Here is a 19,138-nt window from a genome sequence, read left to right on the forward strand (position 1 = left end):
ACAATGCAAAGGTGACATCAACCCCACAAATATGAACCCCACTTGCCACCGCTACAGGGTAAATGGGAAGAGTCGAGCAAAGCGCCGGAATTGTCTCATCTAATAGATGTGCCTTTTCTGGGCAGCTGCGGTCTACTATTTTTAGGCTGGGGGGAGCCAATATCCATGGCCCCTTACCAGCCTGAGAATACCAGCCCCCAGCTGTCAGCTGTCGGTTGGTTGTCAAAAATGTGGGGGACCCCACTCAGGTTTTTTTTATTTATTATTTATTTAAATAATTAAAAAAACAGCATGGGGACCCCTCTATTCTTGATAACTAGTCTTGCTGAAGCCGACAGCTGAGGGTTGCAGCCCCCAGCTGTGAGTTTTGTCTGTCTGGTTATCAAAAATAGGGGGAACCCACGTCAGGTTTTTTTTTTAACTACCGTATTTACTGCGCAGGAGCAGCAGATGAATACTCCCATCCGCCGCTCCTGCTCTCACAGTGATTAGTGGCTGTAGGTGTCGGATGATGGGAGCAGTTGTCCCATTAGCTGACACTAGTGACCGGAGGTAAAGTTTATACCTCTGATCACAGCTGCGGGCTCACACTGTCTTTTGACAGCGTGGGAACCGTGGCTTTCTGACCGGCGGGGAAGGTTTCCCTGCCGACCAGAAGCGGTGTGTCATGCACATGACAGTGCAGCAAACACCGGAAGAGGGGTAGTCTTATTCGGCGAGTATATCCCAAAGGCCGGAGTCACACTACAGCGAGATACGGCCAAGTCTCGCAGGTTTAAAACAAGCTCTGGCACCGGCACTCCGGAGCGGAGCGTGCGGCTGCACAGCAATACATGGAGTCACACGCTCCGCTCCGGAGTGCCGGTGCCAGAGCTTGTTTTAAACCTGCGAGACTCGGCCGTATCTCGCTGTAGTGTGACTCCGGCCAAACTCTATATGTTAACTGGAAAACTTGGGGGTTGTCTTATACGTCCAGTCGTCTTATACGCCAGAAAATACGGTCTGTGCGTGTATATATGTATGTATGTGTAATATATATATATATATATATAATATATATATTTACTTGATGCACTGCCCATTTCGTTTTGCAAGTTTTTCCACCTACAAAGAATGAACATCTGCGATTTTTATCGTAGGTACACTTCAACTGTGAGAGACAGAATCTTAAAAAAAAATTCCAGAAAATCAGGTTGTATGAGATTTACATACTTTTTTCATGCAATAAAATGCAATTTAATTATTTCAACAACCAGCAAGAATTCCGGCTCTCACAGATGTGTTAGTTTTTCTTTTAGGGTACGTGTCCATGATCAGGATGGCCGGCGGTATCGTCGGAGCGGCAAAGCCACTCGGCGCTAAGCCCCGCCCCCTTCTGGGACGCGATGATGCCGGATGTGTTCATTGTACACATCCGGGATCATCGCACCCCCTCGCATAGGGCACTGTGTTATTCCTTGCGGCGACGCAGCGTCGCCGCAAGGAACACGGACATGCTGCGATCTGAAAAGACGCGCAGCATGTCCAGAGTCGCAGGGCCGCCGCGTGCGTGTTTCCTCGCATAGTGGACACGGGATTTCAAAAAATCCCCTCCACTATGCTGGAACATCTGGACGCTGCGTGTTTGACGCTGCGGCCCCACGCAGCGTCAAACACGCAGCGTTTCCTGACCGTGGACACGTACCCTAAGAAGCCCTCCTACTCTGCACTCGTTACCTGTATTAATTGCATTTATTTGATTTTGTTACCTGTATAAACGACACCTGTCCTCACACTCCAACCTCTCACATGCCAACCTCTCACATGCCAACCTCTCTACCAATGATTACTCTTACAATCATTGTTTTAGCACCAGGTGCTAATCATTGCTGTGACTAGCTGGTTGTGTGCCTCCTGGTCCAGCAACACCCCCTCCTGTGATGGGCACCTCACTATCTGTGGACTTTGTACACTTTGTGCCTGGTGTGGGCACGGTCAGCTCTGCTGCATTACTATATCTAAAAGCTCTGTGTCAGAACGGCTGCACCCAGTAGTCTAGTGATATATCCTTGGTTTCAGCTTCTCTTTGCCCACTTTAGGCTGCTCTCAGATATGATAGTCAAAATCTGCTGACAGATTCCCTCCAAGGGGTTTAAAAAGTCTTTTAGTGCAGTGTATTGTTAATGGCTGTCACTTTAAAGAGCTCATTGGGGTTTCAATACACTTTTTAGGAGACAGCAGTCTGTTAAACATATTTTCTGGAAAATGAAATGCTTGACAGGACTTGCCATTAGTTGCAAATTAATTTTTTAAGAAAGTTTAGATAACGCTGCTGAATTTGAATTTTAAAAGATTAAATATAACAATTGTATTCCTTACTTTGATGCAAACTTTCTCAGCCATATTTTTTTTCCTTTTTTCAAAGCAGCGAACAGATGTTAATTTTATATTACCAGTCACTTGATACAAATCGGAGTAAAAGCATTGACAGCCGCATTTCACTTTAAGAGCAGCATTCAGAGCAAGCGAATGTTGGTGACCAGTGATGTCTCTAGCACAGCTGATCATCTATGTGTGTGGAGTGGGCTTGGCTACATGAACACCTGTGCCAGATGAGTCATACTTGTATGTCACATGTTGGGAAGGAGGTAAAACTGTTTATTGCACACACTAGTCTTACTACAGTACTGTGCAAAAGATTTCAACTGGTATGGAAGGAATTCTGCAAACTAAAAATATTTTTTAAAAATCTTAATTTTAACAATTAGCAAAATCAAAATAGTAAAATCAATATTTGGGTAGACCACACATTGCTTTCAAATCGGCATTAAAGTTTCAATTCTTCTAGGTACACTGGCACAGTTTTAGGGTAAGTTCACACAGGGCGTTTTTGCTGCGTTTAATTATACTAATTAAAACTGCTTTTTACAATACCAGCAAAGCTTAGGGGATTTCAGAAATCTCATGCACACACATTGGTTTTTTGTGTGATCAGTATTTTGTGCTTTGCTGCGTTTTTTGAACATAGAGCATGTCACTTCTTTCAGCGTTTTTGCTGCATTTTTTCAGCGTTTTTCACCCATTGACTTGAATGGGTGTTGAAAAAAGGCAGCAAAAACACAGGTATCATTAGGCTACTTTTACACTAGCGTCGTGCACTGCACGTCGCTATGCGTCGTTTTGTAGAAAAAACACATCCTGCAAAAGTGCTTACAGGATGCGTTTTTTCTCCATTGACTTGCATTAGCGACGCAGTGCGTCGTGTTGCGTCGGACCGTCGCCACCAAAAAACTTTGCATTTAACGTTTTTTGGTGCGTCGTGTCCAGCATTTCCGACCGCACATGCGCGGCCGGAAGTCTGCCCCCTCCTCCCCGGAGCTCACAATGGGGCAGCGGATGCGTTGAAAAACAGCATCCGCTGCCCCCGTTGTATGGCGCTTCCACAGTATGCGTCGGTGCGCCGCAACTTTGCATTGCGACGTGCAGTGCACGACGCTAATGTGTAAGTAGCCTTATTTGCTGCTGAAAATTCAAGGACGTTAGCATGGACAAAGAGAAAAAAAAACGCACCTAAATCTGCGTTTTTGACACAGCTTCTTTCCTGCCAAGAAGATCAGGTTTTGCTGCAGGAAAAAAAGCAGCAAAAACGCCGTGTGAACGTACCCTAGAAGGAACTCTGCAGGGAGGTTGTTCCAAACATCTTGAACTAACCACCAATCTTCTGTGAATGTAGATTTGTTTGCAGCCTTCTGCCTCTTCATGTAATCCTAGACAGACATGAGGATCTTGAGATCAGTCCTCAGTTGGGGGCTATATCATCATTTCCAGGACTCATTGTTATTCTTTACTGCTATGAAAGTTCTTATTGAAATTGGCACCAAATTTATAATGCAGCAGGAAAAACTACCCCAAACTTACAGCCATACAGTTGCATGTTGAATAAGTAACTTCTTGTATTTCATGGCATTGAGGACACCACAAAAGTAGGCAATGTTGAAGAACATAGATGCAGTGGTCGGCTAAGGACACTTAGTACAGCAGATAAAAGAAAAAACACATCTTGCTTACTTCCCTTCAACATTTGAAGGTGTCCAGCAATATCATCATCAGAACTTGCAGCAACCAGTGGGACCCAGTTACTCCCATCTAATATACAGAGAAGTCTGGCGGGAAGTGGTCTTCATGGAGGAACTGTGGCCAAAAACCCATACAATTGATAAAAAAAACAAAACAAGCCAAGTGCCTCGACTATGCACAAAATATAGGACTACTGTCAAAATATGAAATATTTGGCTGAAACAGAAGACGGTTCATTTGCCAAAGGTCTGTAAAACGTTACAGTAATGAGTATCTGCAGGTAACAGTGAAGCATGTCGGAGGGTCCTTGCAAGTTTAAATCTGCATTTCAAATGGAGTTGGGGAATTAGTCAGCAAATATGGTGTCCTCAATGCAGAGGAATACAGGCAGATACTTATCCATCATGCAATGGGAGGCAAACAATGGTCACAACAATTATTGATTTGATTTAGATTTCTATTTTGTTCATTTACTTAGTTATTTTTATCAATTAACAAAATGCAAACCCTTCTATTTTTTTAAAGCATTCTTGGCCATCTTTTCCGTAATGTGATTTAACTGATAGAGACAGATTACACTTGAACATGCAGTGAACAGTAAGGTAGACAAAAAAGGCAACACCTAGTAACCTGCACCTTGGACTGACCATTTCTTGGAGGTAGTGTGGGCTTTAAGGCCGGGTGCCCACGATCCGGAACTAGCAGTGCTTTGGACGCAGTGTATGTTTGCTGTGTCCAAAGCGCTGCCATCTATTGAATGCAGGTAAATCATGCTTATGTTCATGGATCGTGCGCATTTACCGCATTCAATACATATCTATTGATGTAATTTCTCTTGACATGCCGCAGTCTTGAAAGACGTGCCACATGTCAATTTGTGTAACTCTTTTCAAATTTAGTTTTAACTTTTGTGTGATTCCACATTTATTTCTGTATTGATTTTATTAGATAGGTACCAAACATATTAGTGTATTATTGTATTTAATTATGTTCTGAAATACAGTATTACGGTATATTTTTATTTTTATGAAGCCAATGAGGCAAGTCACAACCCAGTGAGTCTATAATTTTTTAGATGGATTCTGTTGAAGCAGCGTTCAGGTGTATGAACCGCTGTGATGAGTAAAGGTTGTGCAATTGTTACCTTGTTGTGGGGAGCCACATACCATCTGTGGGTACCTTTTACACATGGGTATATCTTACTACCAAATAAGTTGTGAGTGTTTATTTTATTATTTTGTAATACTATGCCTGCTCTCAAAATGTTATTCTGTACAAATCCAGACCTTTGAATAATAGGATGCAGGCTTATAAAACCAAACTGTCTCATAGCATTTTGTCTGAAGCATATTCTATTTTCAAATAATAAAAAATGATGGGGTAAAATTTTCAACTTCACTTTTTGTGACCGATGTCCCCATTAATTGGATGCTGAAGGATTCTAAAAGAATATTTGGTGGTACTACATGACTGTTCCTTTCTACTTTTGCTCTTGAACATGCAGCTTCCTCTTTAGTGCTATGTAATGTTGTAAGTATCAGAAATGGTCATTTTCATTTCTAAAGCCGTTTCCGTGCATGGAGCTATCAGCACTGGTTGCAGCACAATCGTATTGTGAAAGGAGGACATTAATAGAAAGTAGGAAGCACAGCACCAATTCAAAAAACCTAGGTAAATACCTGAACTAAGCAAAAAACTTAATACAGAAAGTAGTGTGCAGAGTGAGGGCCTAAAAAACTCAACAAATATTTTATTCAGTTAGTCAAAAACCTAACTTTTGGCCCTATTTGACATACACATCAGTCATCGACACAGGCCACATAGTCCTCCATGATGGATAGCTATGCCAGGCTGATCTCAAGGTACAGCTTCGTACTAATTTGATCCGCTGCGGAAACTAGACTTATATACACAATTTAAAGGGAATCAGTCAGTAGGATCAACCCTCTTAAGCCGTCTATATGGGCAAGCAGGTCATACAAAGCAATATCTTGATATCTGGAATCCAATGTCTTATTCAGAGAAATCCATGTTTTTCTAATATATAAATGAGCTATTCAGGACTATGGGTTGGACACTGATGTTACCTTAAGTGATTCTCTTGTACAAAGTAATAAAATGTAGAAAAAATTATATGTTGACCCGTACTAGATTGTATTGTATAATTGTATTGACCCATACTAGAAAACCATATACTGTAATTATTTATCCCAAGGGGTGCACAATGTTTGAAAAAAATATATAAAAAAAAAAAAAAAAAAAATTGCTGATTTTTCTCACCCAACCTCTCAAAACATTAATTAAAAATAATCAAAAAATTGTGTGAACCCAAGAAGTGAATACTACAGCTATTCCTACAAAAAATAAGCCATAGTACAACTGTACGGAAGAATAACATTTGCATGTGTCTTGGAGTCCCCCTGTATGTTTGAATCACATTCATTAATGCTATTTTTATTTCTTTTGTGTGTCTTTTTGACAAATTGAATAAATTGTTTCTTGATTTTTGAGATCCATAGTCTCTGCTCACGTTTTCATATAATCTAAAGTGCTGAATTACAAAGGCCTCCCTCTAGAATGAAACCCATTAATGACCACCATGTAGTCATTAATTATTTGAAATATTATATTGTTGTTTTGTGTGCAGCCTTTCCTTCCTGATAAGGTGGCACACACAACAGGATGCAGCCTTTGGATCTCTATTCATAGCATATTGATATATATTGAGATACAGGTGTATATAATATATATTTTTTTAATTTTCTTTTAGAAAATGGCCAAAATCCCTGGCTCATTGTTATGAAGTAATTCCTGCTGATACAGTTTGTAAATTATATTTTGACTTGGAGTACTACAAGTCTGCAAATCCTATGGCAGATGGTAACAAAATGGTTGCGCTGGTGATTGAGGTAAGATTAGGAAAGGAGGAACACAAGCATTTATTTGTATTGGAATACATGAAGTTCAAAGGCTTCTGTTCTTTTAGAAATGGATCTCGATGGGTTTTAATTTCAAGGTGACATCCACTAAAAAGCAGACCATGCTAACGCCACATGAATAACGTGTTCATATGCTGCAATTCCCAATTACAAAGGCAACACATGAAAGATGAAAGTGCAAACTCGATGTGATTCACAATAATTGAAATCTATTTTATTAGTTATGAGAAAAGACTACACAAGGAATAAAGAAAAAACATTCTGAACCAGCCCCAAATGCATGCTCTCTAGCCAGTAGTGCATCCCCATAATGGGGTGAGACATACGTTAAAATATGTACAGGATCTTGTATCACAGGAAGAGTAGTGAAGTGTCTAGTGTGGGCATATACACTCACCGGCCACTTTATTAGGTACACCATGCTAGTAACGGGTTGGACCCCCTTTTGCCTTCAGAACTGCCTCAATTCTTCGTGGCATAGATTCAACAAGGTGCTGGAAGCATTCCTCAGAGATTTTGGTCCATATTGACATGATGGCATCACACAGTTGCCGCAGATTTGTCGGCTGCACATCCCAAAGATGCTCCATACAAGGCAGGATGGATCCATGCTTTCATGTTGTTTACGCCAAATTCTGACCCTACCATCCGAATGTCGCAGCAGAAATCGAGACTCATCAGACCAAGCAACGTTTTTCCAATCTTCTACTGTCCAATTTCGATGAGCTTGTACAAATTGTAGCCTCAGTTTCCTGTTCTTAGCTGAAAGGAGTGGTACCCGGTGTGGTCTTCTGCTGCTGTAGCCCATCTGCCTCAAAGTTCGACGCACTGTGCGTTCAGAGATGCTCTTAGGCCTACCTTGGTTGTAACGGGTGGCGATTTGAGTCACTGTTGCCTTTCTATCAGCTCGAACCAGTCTGCCCATTCTCCTCTGACCTCTGGCATCAACAAGGCATTTCCGCCCACAGAACTGCCGCTCACTGGATTTTTTTTCTTTTTCGGACCATTCTCTGTAAACCCTAGAGATGGTTGTGCGTGAAAATCCCAGTAGATCAGCAGTTTCTGAAATACTCAGACCAGCCCTTCTGGCACCAACAACCATGCCACGTTCAAAGGCACTCAAATCACCTTTCTTCCCCATACTGATGCTCGGTTTGAACTGCAGGAGATTGTCTTGACCATGTCTACATGCCTAAATGCACTGAGTTGCCGCCATGTGATTGGCTGATTAGAAATTAAGTGTTAACAAGAAGTTGGACAGGTGTACCTAATAAAGTGGCCAGTGAGTGTACTGTATACGTACACAATCCCAGTATAGCACAGTAACACCCATAAGAAATACAGCCAAAGTGCCTCGCGAAAAGGATGACGAGGAGTCTCTAGATGGCTGAATAATATACCTAAAAAGAGAAGATAATGTGATTATTTAAAAAAAAAATCTAAAAGAACAAGTTCAGTAATTAAATATCTTCCTTCAAATATAAGGGAGATCCCAACATGCAGTCAGATGAGTCCTATTACACATGTCGAGCATGTATTAGATTGCAGCTTCCTTTAAAGGGGTTGTCCATTACTTGGACAACCCCCTTCTCAATCCGTATGTCCCCCCTTATAAAATAATAACACCTATACTCACCTCCTGTGCTGGTGTCTGCACTGGCTCTTCCAGGGATCGCTTAACATTGATACGTTGTGCGATCCCTGCAGACAGTCAGCGGTCACTTAACTCTCCCCGAATTCAGACAAATTAAATACATCTGGGGGAAGTGAGAGAGCATCAGTCTGTGATTTTTCTAAAGAAACCTATTAACAAAAGTGCTCATAAGGAACCGTAATACCCCTCACCCCTTCCCAAAAGTCTGGCCCCAACTTTAGGGGTGGGGATCCCGGCATACAGAGTGGGATTTCACAACTCTCCACAAATCATTTTGCAATGCAAAAGCAGAGATCTTGTTGTTTCCACTAACTGCTTTGCTAAACTGATAACGAACAGTAATGGATTTTCTGCTCAAAAAGGTAAAATTGCCTTGTAATTAGGGGATTATACTGGTAAAGCGGTCTGTTTGGGAAGATGGTCCATGTAACTTCTTTTACACTCTACATCCTGCATGTTCCCCCACCGAGTCATCACTCTGTAGAACCACATCAAATATGAGCACATGCGGATGGGATTATGCAGAGCATTTACTCTGTTTTTCTTATTTTAGTTTTTCAGCAAAAAGCTAGAAGATTGCTTTGGAGTTAAGTGCTGTGCAGATTATGTTTTAAACCTGGATTCCAGCACTGACGAAAAGTTTAGTCGTCACTTGATATTTGTGTTGCCTAATGCCGCTTTCAAGGACAATATACATGTTGGTGAGTTTATGCAATGATTTGTCTTGTTATCAAATAATTAATTACACTTTATATTCTTACTTTTTTGTGGTGACTATATTTTTGTCAGAAACAATAAAGTAACCTGATCATGCAAGTGTAAAAAAATAGTACTAGATTCTCAATTTCTTTTATCATTTTTGACGTTGTAATTGCCACATGAGCAGAGAAAAGTACAAAAAAAAAACCTTCATATGTTCATGTGGACAGAAAAATAAATAAGTTATAGCTCTGGGAAGAAGGTGAGGAGAAAACGGAAATTGGCTATGTTGTAAAGGGGTTAACATATAGGCTGTTCACACGTTACGTTTTTCCAGCAAAGTCTATGAGAATTCCGAAATCTCATGCACACACATTGTTTTTATTTTTCCTGACTGTTTTGTCAATAAGTTGCAGTTTTGCAAAATGCAGCATGTCACTTCTTTGAGCGTTTTAGCAGCATTTTTCACCCTATGAAAGCGATGGATAGAGCAAAACATGCTGCAAAAAGCGCAGGTATCGGGTTTTGCTGCGTTTTGATGCCAAAACCAGATGAATTTAAAACAGATTATTTTTTTATTTACTAAACTTTATCAGCCTGCACAAGAGACAAATGTACCCTTAAAAACGCAGCAAAAACTAAGCAAAACCTGCTTTTTGTAAGCAGCTTAAACTTTGCATAAAAAAGCAGCAAAAACACAACGTGGCTATATGATAGATGAGTTTAGTCATGGATCCAAATGGTTTGCAATTTTTTATGTTGTTGCCTTATTCTGTCTTTACAGACTTCTAGAATCCGCAGTAGAGTTATAGGCCTTCAGTGTAGGATTGGCTCACATGTGCCTGCTACACTCAGGCCTATTTATGTCTCAACAATCCAACATTGCTGATGTATCCTAGACCTCTGCTAATTTATGTATTTATGTATTTTCTCAGGCAACTTTATCAAGGCTGCTTTAAGACCTGTTTTGTCTGTAAATGGATGCACAGTTACATCTAAAGCCTCGCTGTGTGAAAGACCCATGAATGATTGTGCTGAACATTGTGAAAACAACAAGAAGAGAAGTTCTCAGAAAGTATCCACTGAATTTCCTTGTACTGCCAACCAGGAATTTGATCTATCCCCTTTGATTGTGCAAGATAAAAATGGTGGCGTACAGCTTTTCATTGATTTAGGTAAGCTAGTGATTCTGTCATGAGAATTATTCAGAAGTGTTTTTTTTTTTTCCATCTTCTGCTCTGTAAACTAATTGAACTCTATTCCTCCCAGGAGCCCCGGAGCGGCTACAGTCATCTCTCAGTGCACAGTGAGCGGAGGCAGTGAGCGCGCCCCAGCACTTTTATTGACAGCTTGCTTCACAGCACATTTGTGCAGATTGAGATGTCAAAGTGCTGGAGTGTGCAGCTATCGCTCACGATGTATTGAGCAGTGGCTGAAGCTGCTCCGACACGTCTCTGGCCAAAGAGTGGCAGCTACTGCATGGTTTAAAGTTCATTTCTTCCTGATAATCACTCTCAGTAAGATGGCCAGACAACACTGGAACACTATTAACCTGCAGATTAACCCCATATCTGCAGGGTAAGAGTGTTTGGGGATATGACAGGTTCCGTTTAATTATTTTAAAATAATTTCCATTGTATATGAAAAGGTTTCAATGAGCAGATTTTCCTGGAGGTAAAATGTGCACGGGCTTTTGTATACAAGTGTTAACCTTTCAGAAATGCAGTGAAAATATATTCTAAGAATTAAAGACGATGTCCACTAGATGCTGCATCTATCTCAAATTGTTCGGAGTCCGACATGCAGAACTCACAGCAATTACCTGTTTTCAGCTCCCATGGCGGCTGAATGTAAACTGTGTATGGCGCTGGAACGATACTGATCCATAAATTGTATAGTGCCCATTTTCAGATGCCGCAGCTCATCTTTTGTAGAGTAACCATCGTTTTATGTGTCTAAATCAATAGTACATCTGAAAAGAAACTTTGTAATATATCTTAGCTTCTATTTCTGCCAAGACTGATCATTTATTTACAAAATTGTCAATTCATAGGTAAAATCTGTATTCGGTGCAGACTGTTACATTACTGAGATAGGTGGCAGTTGATGGTTATAAGGTTCTGTGCAGGGGCGGGAAGAGGCGCTGGAGGCACATCTACATAGGAGATGACAGTTACTACTAATTAGATTCTATCTCAGTAATGTAACTGAATACAGAGTTTACCCGTGAACTGAGAATTTTGAAAATGAAAGATCAGTCCTGGTGGAGAATGAAGCGTATTTCTCTAATAAGGTGTATTACAAAATGTCTGATTTTTACATGTATTATTAATCTATTACATAAAAATTAAAACTATAGTTACTTTTTAATCTCTTCCTGAAATGCTCCGTATATGCGCTGCGAAAGCTGCGTTCTCTGTAATCGCACCGACCTGAAGAATAAAATCGTCTAATCGCTTATACTGCACAAAGAACGGTGTAAAAAATAAGTATCGTAGCAAATAAGGATAGACTATCAGCCATTGTTCACACCCGCTGTGGCTACTAATTGGCTGCAGCAGTAACTCCAGGACAGAAGACCGCCATGCACACAACCAGGTATTGGGATGGAGGAATGGTGGGGAAATGGCAGGTGGATAGATGCGGTTTATTTTCGTACCTAAAGTAAAATGTAACACCTCTTTATACAACATGTGCACCTTGGCAATATACAGTGGGGCAAAAAAGTATTTAGTCAGTCAGCAATAGTGCAAGTTCCACCACTTAAAAAGATGAGAGGCGTCTGTAATTTACATCATAGGTAGACCTCAACTATGGGAGACAAACTGAGAAAAAAAAATCCAGAAAATCACATTGTCTGTTTTTTTATCATTTTATTTGCATATTCTGGTGGAAAATAAGTATTTGGTCAGAAACAAAATTTCATCTCAATACTTTGTAATATATCCTTTGTTGGCAATGACAGAGGTCAAACGTTTTCTGTAAGTCTTCACAAGGTTGCCACACACTGTTGTTGGTATGTTGGCCCATTCCTCCATGCAGATCTCCTCTAGAGCAGTGATGTTTTTGGCTTTTCGCTTGGCAACACGGACTTTCAACTCCCTCCAAAGGTTTTCTATAGGGTTGAGATCTGGAGACTGGCTAGGCCACTCCAGGACCTTGAAATGCTTCTTACGAAGCCACTCCTTCGTTGCCCTGGCGGTGTGCTTTGGATCATTGTCATGTTGAAAGACCCAGCCGCGTTTCATCTTCAATGCCCTTGCTGATGGAAGGAGGTTTGCACTCAAAATCTCACGATACATGGCCCCATTCATTCTTTCATGTACCCGGATCAGTCGTCCTGGCCCCTTTGCAGAGAAACAGCCCCAAAGCATGATGTTTCCACCACCATGCTTTACAGTAGGTATGGTGTTTGATGGATGCAACTCAGTATTCTTTTTCCTCCAAACACGACAAGTTGTGTTTCTACCAAACAGTTCCAGTTTGGTTTCATCAGACCATAGGACATTATCCCAAAACTCCTCTGGATCATCCAAATGCTCTCTAGCAAACTTCAGACGGGCCCGGACATGTACTGGCTTAAGCAGTGTGACACGTCTGGCACTGCAGGATCTGAGTCCATGGTGGCGTAGTGTGTTACTTATGGTAGGCCTTGTTACATTGGTCCCAGCTCTCTGCAGTTCATTCACTAGGTCCCACCGCATGGTTCTGGGATTTTTGCTCACCGTTCTTGTGATCATTCTGACCCCACGGGGTGGGATTTTGCGTGGAGCCCCAGATCGAGGGAGATTATCAGTGGTCTTGAATGTCTTCCATTTTCTAATTATTGCTCCCACTGTTGATTTCTTCACTCCAAGCTGGTTGGCTATTGCAGATTCAGTCTTTCCAGCCTGGTGCAGGGCTACAATTTTGTTTCTGGTGTCCTTTGACAGCTCTTTGGTCTTCACCATAGTGGAGTTTGGAGTCAGACTGTTTGAGGGTGTGCACAGGTGTCTTTTTATACTGATAACAAGTTTAAACAGGTGCCATTACTACAGGTAATGAGTGGAGGAAAGAGGAGACTCTTAAAGAAGAAGTTACAGGTCTGTGAGAGCCAGAAATCTTGATTGTTTGTTTCTGACCAAATACTTATTTTCCACCAGAATATGCAAATAAAATGATAAAAAAACAGACAATGTGATTTTCTGCAATTTTTTTTTCTCAGTTTGTCTCCCATAGTTGAGGTCTACCTATGATGTAAATTACAGACGCCTCTCATCTTTTTAAGTGGTGGAACTTGCACTATTGCTGACTGACTAAATACTTTTTTGCCCCACTGTAAGACCGCTGTTAGCAAATATACATTGTTAATTACTCATTGTATTGTCCAATATTGCAATCAGGTGTCTACACTAAAAACAGAAACTTTCGTCTCTACAAGTCATCAAAACTTGGGAAAAATGTAACTTTTGAAGTAGCTGAAGAAAACTTATTTTTAGTGAAGCGGTCAAAACACATCTTGGAAGAGGAGCAGATATTTCTCTGCTCGCTAATTAGCAATGTAAGGTAAGGATTTTCTTTTTTTTTCCTTTATACGTTTTTCCCTTATGTATTACAACAACTACATTGGCCAATTGCTTACAGCTAATCAAGATCTCGAGCAGTGATGATTTGAAACAAAGTGAATTCCTGATATCTTTTCTTTATCCAGTAATAAAACTTTATGTGCATAAAAATGGGAAATAACTAATGTATTTAAATTAGAAGGGTTCATCATATTAAACCCAAGAGAAAAAAACTTTTTTTTTTTTACAACATGAATAGTCGGCTATAAAAACAGTATTTGTCTCTCTGTAGCATATCTGCCTGAATAGTGTCTGGTGTGTGTAATAATTAATGAGGGCAATTTTGAATGAAGAGTCCCTCTATTCGCCTTAGTGGAGAGAAGATTCATACAGCAGCTCTTATTATGGGTGACTCAGTCCAGGTTTGACATATGCAGCCATCCACAGTGTGTAATATTAGTGCCTGTACCCTTGGAAGTTGGGTCACTGTTGAAGACATGCAGATAGTCCAAGTAGGGAACCCACGTAGTCCTCTTTCTTCCTCACTTATCAGACACTACTTCCCCACCCTCTTCCCTCCTGAGCTCATCATTCACTGTGAGAAAGCAGCTCATGTCCATCTTGCTCAGATGCACTATAGCTGTCATGTGACACAACCCATTATGCTCTATGATGAGGTGAAGGACTTGTTAATAAAAGTTTAAAAACCTAAGAAATGCTTATAATTCTACTAATGTATTTAAAGGGAATCTGTCACCCCAAAAATCGTATATGAGCTAAGCCCACTGGCATCAGGGGCTTATCTACAGCATTCTGTAATGCTGTAGATAAGCCCCCGATGTAACCTGAAAGGTAAGAAAAACAGGTTATATTATACTCACCCAGGGGCGGTCCCGGTGCGGTCCGGTCCGATGAGCATCGCGGTCCGGGTCCGGCGCATCCCATCTTCTTACGATGACGTCCTCTTCTTGTCTTCCTGCCGCGGCTTCGGCTCAGGCGTACTTTGTCTGCTCTGTTGAGGGCAGAGCAAAGTACTGCAGTGCGCAGGCACCAGGAAAGGTCAGAGAGGCCCGGCGCCTGCACACTGCAGTACTTTACTCTGCCTCAACAGAGCAAACAAAGTACGCCTGCGCTGGAGCCGCGGCAGGAAGGCAAGAAGAGGACGTCATCGTATGAAGCTAGGAGGCGACGGACCGCAGCGGGACCGCCCCTGGGTGAGTATGATATAACCTGTTTTTCTTACCTATCAGGTTATATCGGGGGCTTATCTACAGCATTACAGAATGCTGTAGATAAGCCCCTGATGCCAGTGGCCTTAGCTCCTATATGAATTTTGGGGTGACAGATTCCCTTTAATAGAAACATCTGACTAATAGATCTAAAAACACTGAAGAAGAATTTTGTGAAATCCTAAATTTATGACAGTTTTAAAACTTTTGGAAACGACTGAATGTGCAAATAAAATTTTTTAAGGCTGTCAAACAAAGAAGTTTTCCAGTCAAAACTGCTTCATAAAGCTTTTAGGCCATGTTCACACGTTCCTGATTTCCCTGCTGTTTTTTCTGCACTAAAAACCGCAGCTCTTGGCAGAAAACGCAGGTGCGGTTTTTGGTGCGTTTTTTGGTGCGGTTTTTGATGCGGTTTTTAGTGCGTTTTTTTATGCAGTTTTCTCTGCAGATTGTCTGTGTTTGACACAAATAAAGCTTTAACTGCAGTGGGGAAAAAAAAAAAAAGAAATGATGTCATTTCCTTGTCCAACCCTTTTCTTCTTCCATCCTCCATTTTGGGACTAAACACCAAAATGAGTGGACGTGTTTTGAATGACAGCGCTCCGCAGAGTGCTGTCAAAATGTGCCACTGTTGAACAGCAGCATATCGCCGATCTTGACATACACAGCCAGGCTCTTGTTGTGTATCAGTTTGACTCATGCAGCTGATCGTAGCGGTACAGAGGCTGTATTGTGTGATCAACATGACGTACATATCAGTCATTGAGAATTAAGAAAATCAAAAGACGGACCAACAACTTCAAAAAGAACAAAACATGAGTGAACCGGTACAAGTCATCATAACTATTCAATATGACCATATTAGAACATTTCAGAGTGCAGCTTTTTTGGCTGTTATCTACTATATAATTGTCTAAGGGTACTTCCGTCTGTCCTTCTGTCTGTCTGTCTGTCGCGGTTATTCGTTCGCTGATTGGTCTCGCCAGCTGCCTGTCATGGCTGCCGCGTCCAATCAGCGACGCGCACAGTCCGGAAAAAAATGGCCGCTCCTTACTCCCCGCACTCACTGCCCGGCGCCCTCATACACCCCTCCGGTCACCGCTCACACAGGGTTAATGCCGGCGGTAACGGACCGCGTTATGCCGCGGGTAACGCACTCCGTTACCGCCGCTATTAACCCTGTGTGTCCCCAACTTTGTACTATTGACGCTGCCTATGCGGCATCAATAGTACAAAATGTAATGTTAAAAATAATAAATAAATAAAAAAAACCTGCTATACTCACCCTCTGTAGTCCGCTGAGCCGCTCGCACCGCCAGCCATCTTCCGTTGCAGGTTGCAGTGGCAAAGATGGTATGGCAGAAGGACCTGCCATGACGTCACGGTCATGTGACCGCGATGTCATCACAAGTCCTGCGCGGAAAGCACCTGACGTGACGTCACGGTCATGTGACCGCGGCGTCATCACAGGTCCTGCGCTCAGACCAGCCCTGTGACCGGAAGCTGCCGTGGACTACAAGGGGCTCTCGGAAAGGTGAGTATATGTTTATTTTTTATTTTTTAACCTGTGACAAACGTGGCTGGGCAATATACTACGTGACTGGCCAATATAGTACGTGGCTCTGTGCTGTATACTACTTCGCTGTGCAATATACTACGTGGCTCTGTGCTGTATACTATGTGGCTCTGTGCTGTGTACTACGTCACTGGGCAATATACTACGTCGCTGGGCAATATACTACGTAATTGGGCAATATACTACGGCACTGAGCAATATACTACGTCGCTGGGCAATATACTATGTCGCTGGGCAATATACTACGTGACTTGGCAATATACTACGTGCCTGGACAATATGCTACGTGGCTGGGCAATATACTACGTGACTGGGCAATATACTACGTGACTGGGCAATATACTACGTGACTGGGCAATATACTACGTGGCTGGGCAATATACTACGTGACTGGGCAATATACTACGTGGACATGCATATTCTAGAATACCCGATGCATTAGAATCGGGCCACCATCTAGTATTTAATATTTGTGAGGTCTTGCACCTGTTCACACTTGTCTTATTCTTCTTCAAAGTGCTGATCAGTCTTTTGATTTTTGTAGTATACTCTTTTCTGACTGAGCACTGCTCCCAATAGCCTAAGGCGATTTTGATTATAGTCAAATCCTGCCTGCCCATAAATTTGTAAACATAAGGGTGAATGACCTCGGGGAGATCAAAACATCCAACACCGCGGAGACACCATCACGTGTTTCTCAACGCAGTGATCCAGAAATTTGTAGGCTTTCAGCCCGGGGGGAGAACATACGGTTATTGTCCCATCAGAGGGGTACGCTTTGTCATGGTTGATGGGTTCTCATGAATTGGCCAATTAAGTACCTTAATTTTTTAACATTTTCTATAGCAGTAATGCAGTTCCAATGTTATATAGTCAATGTCTGTAACAATCCATCCAATCCACACAGGCAAACCATAGATGTTCATAAATTATTTGTAGTAATGTGAAATGACGCATGGAAAATGTATTGTACACCTGAAGAAAGAGAGGTGCAAAAAATCATGGAAGGTCACGACACCAGCTCAAATATATCAGTAATTAGAAAGCAATCCTGACACTTGGTGAAAAAAAACATATCAGTTAGTTCACCTGATGGCCTATAAAACAGTGTCTCATTACCAAGGTGTCACATGAGCAACATCTCATGATGGGTAAAACCAGTGATCAGTCTCAAAAGCTTCGCAACCATATTGTTGCAAAACTTACTGTTGAGATTGATTACTGAAGAATTTTCTAAGATACCGAAGGTTCCAATGAGCACTGTTGGGGGCCATAATCCAGAAGTGGAAAGAACATAATTTCACCATATACTGGCCAAGACCACGTGATCCCCATGGGATTTGAGTTGCCCAAGAGCCAAGGACCACCTGTGGAGAGCTAAAGAAAGACCTGGAACCATAAGTTACAATTGTTTCAAAGAAAACTAGAAGTAATGCACTCAACCTCCATGGCCTGTATGCACACTTACCACGCAAGACGCCATTGCTGGACAAAAAGCATGTTCAAGCGCATTTATAGTTTGCTCAACACCAATTCGACAAGCCTGCGAAATAATAGAAGAATATAATCTAGTCAGATTAGACCAAAATTAAGCTCTTTGGATGCCATGATACACGCCATGTTTGGAGGCCAAAAGGCACTGCATATCACCCCAAAAACACAATACCAACAGTGAAGTTTGGAGGTGGGAACATCATGGTGTGGGGCTATTTTTCAGCACACGGCACTGGCAAATTTCTTATCACTGAAGGAAGGATGAATTGACAAATGTACCGATATTCTTGACAAAAAAATCTGCTGTCATCTACCAACATAATGAAGATTAAACAACGGTCGACATTTCAGAAAGTCAATAATTACAAACACACAACCAAAGAAACTCTCAATTGGTTTCAGAGAAGGAAAATAAAGCTGCAAGAATGGCCCAGCCAATCACCTGACATGATCCGATGGAAAATGTATGGAAGGAACTAAAGGTCAAGGCTCATAGAAGGAGCCCACAGAACCTTCTGGATTTGAAGAGTGTTTGTGTGGAAGAAAGGGCCAAAAGCACACCTGAACAATGCATGCCACTAGTTTCTCCATATAGGAGGCGTCTTAAGGCTGTCATCAACAACCAAGGCTTTTGTACAAAGTATTACCAGTAAATACATTTCAGTAATTGTGTTCATCACTTTTTCCCTGTCATTTCTTATTATTACACATTTCTCATTATTACACATATCTTAATTTATGGACATCTATAGTTTGATTTCTTTACTTGTGTGGATTGGATGGGTTGTTACTGACATCTGGTGAGAATTTCATGCCCATAGCAGCTTTAGAAATATACTTACTTAGAAAATTGATGACAAGTTCAACACTTACCGTATAAACTCGAGTATAAGCCGAGATTTCCAGCCCATTTTTTTAGGCTGAAAGTGCCCCTCTCGGCTTATACT

General features: G+C 41.5%; 1 protein-coding gene across 3 annotated transcripts in view; it reads left to right on the forward strand.

Moving 5' to 3' along the window:
• Positions 1-19,138, forward strand: part of PRIMPOL (primase and DNA directed polymerase) — a 93,025-nt gene that overhangs the window by 36,999 nt on the left and 36,888 nt on the right. For all 3 annotated transcript variants that reach the window (XM_077279577.1, XM_077279578.1, XM_077279579.1), the window contains 4 exons: positions 6,827-6,965; positions 9,203-9,350; positions 10,284-10,523; positions 13,731-13,893. In XM_077279577.1, coding sequence (XP_077135692.1) covers positions 6,827-6,965; positions 9,203-9,350; positions 10,284-10,523; positions 13,731-13,893 — 690 coding nt within the window. The remainder of the gene's footprint in view (positions 1-6,826; positions 6,966-9,202; positions 9,351-10,283; positions 10,524-13,730; positions 13,894-19,138) is intronic.

The sequence above is a fragment of the Ranitomeya variabilis genome, chromosome 1, assembly GCF_051348905.1.
Source record: "Ranitomeya variabilis isolate aRanVar5 chromosome 1, aRanVar5.hap1, whole genome shotgun sequence".
NCBI classification, from domain to species: domain Eukaryota; kingdom Metazoa; phylum Chordata; class Amphibia; order Anura; family Dendrobatidae; genus Ranitomeya; species Ranitomeya variabilis.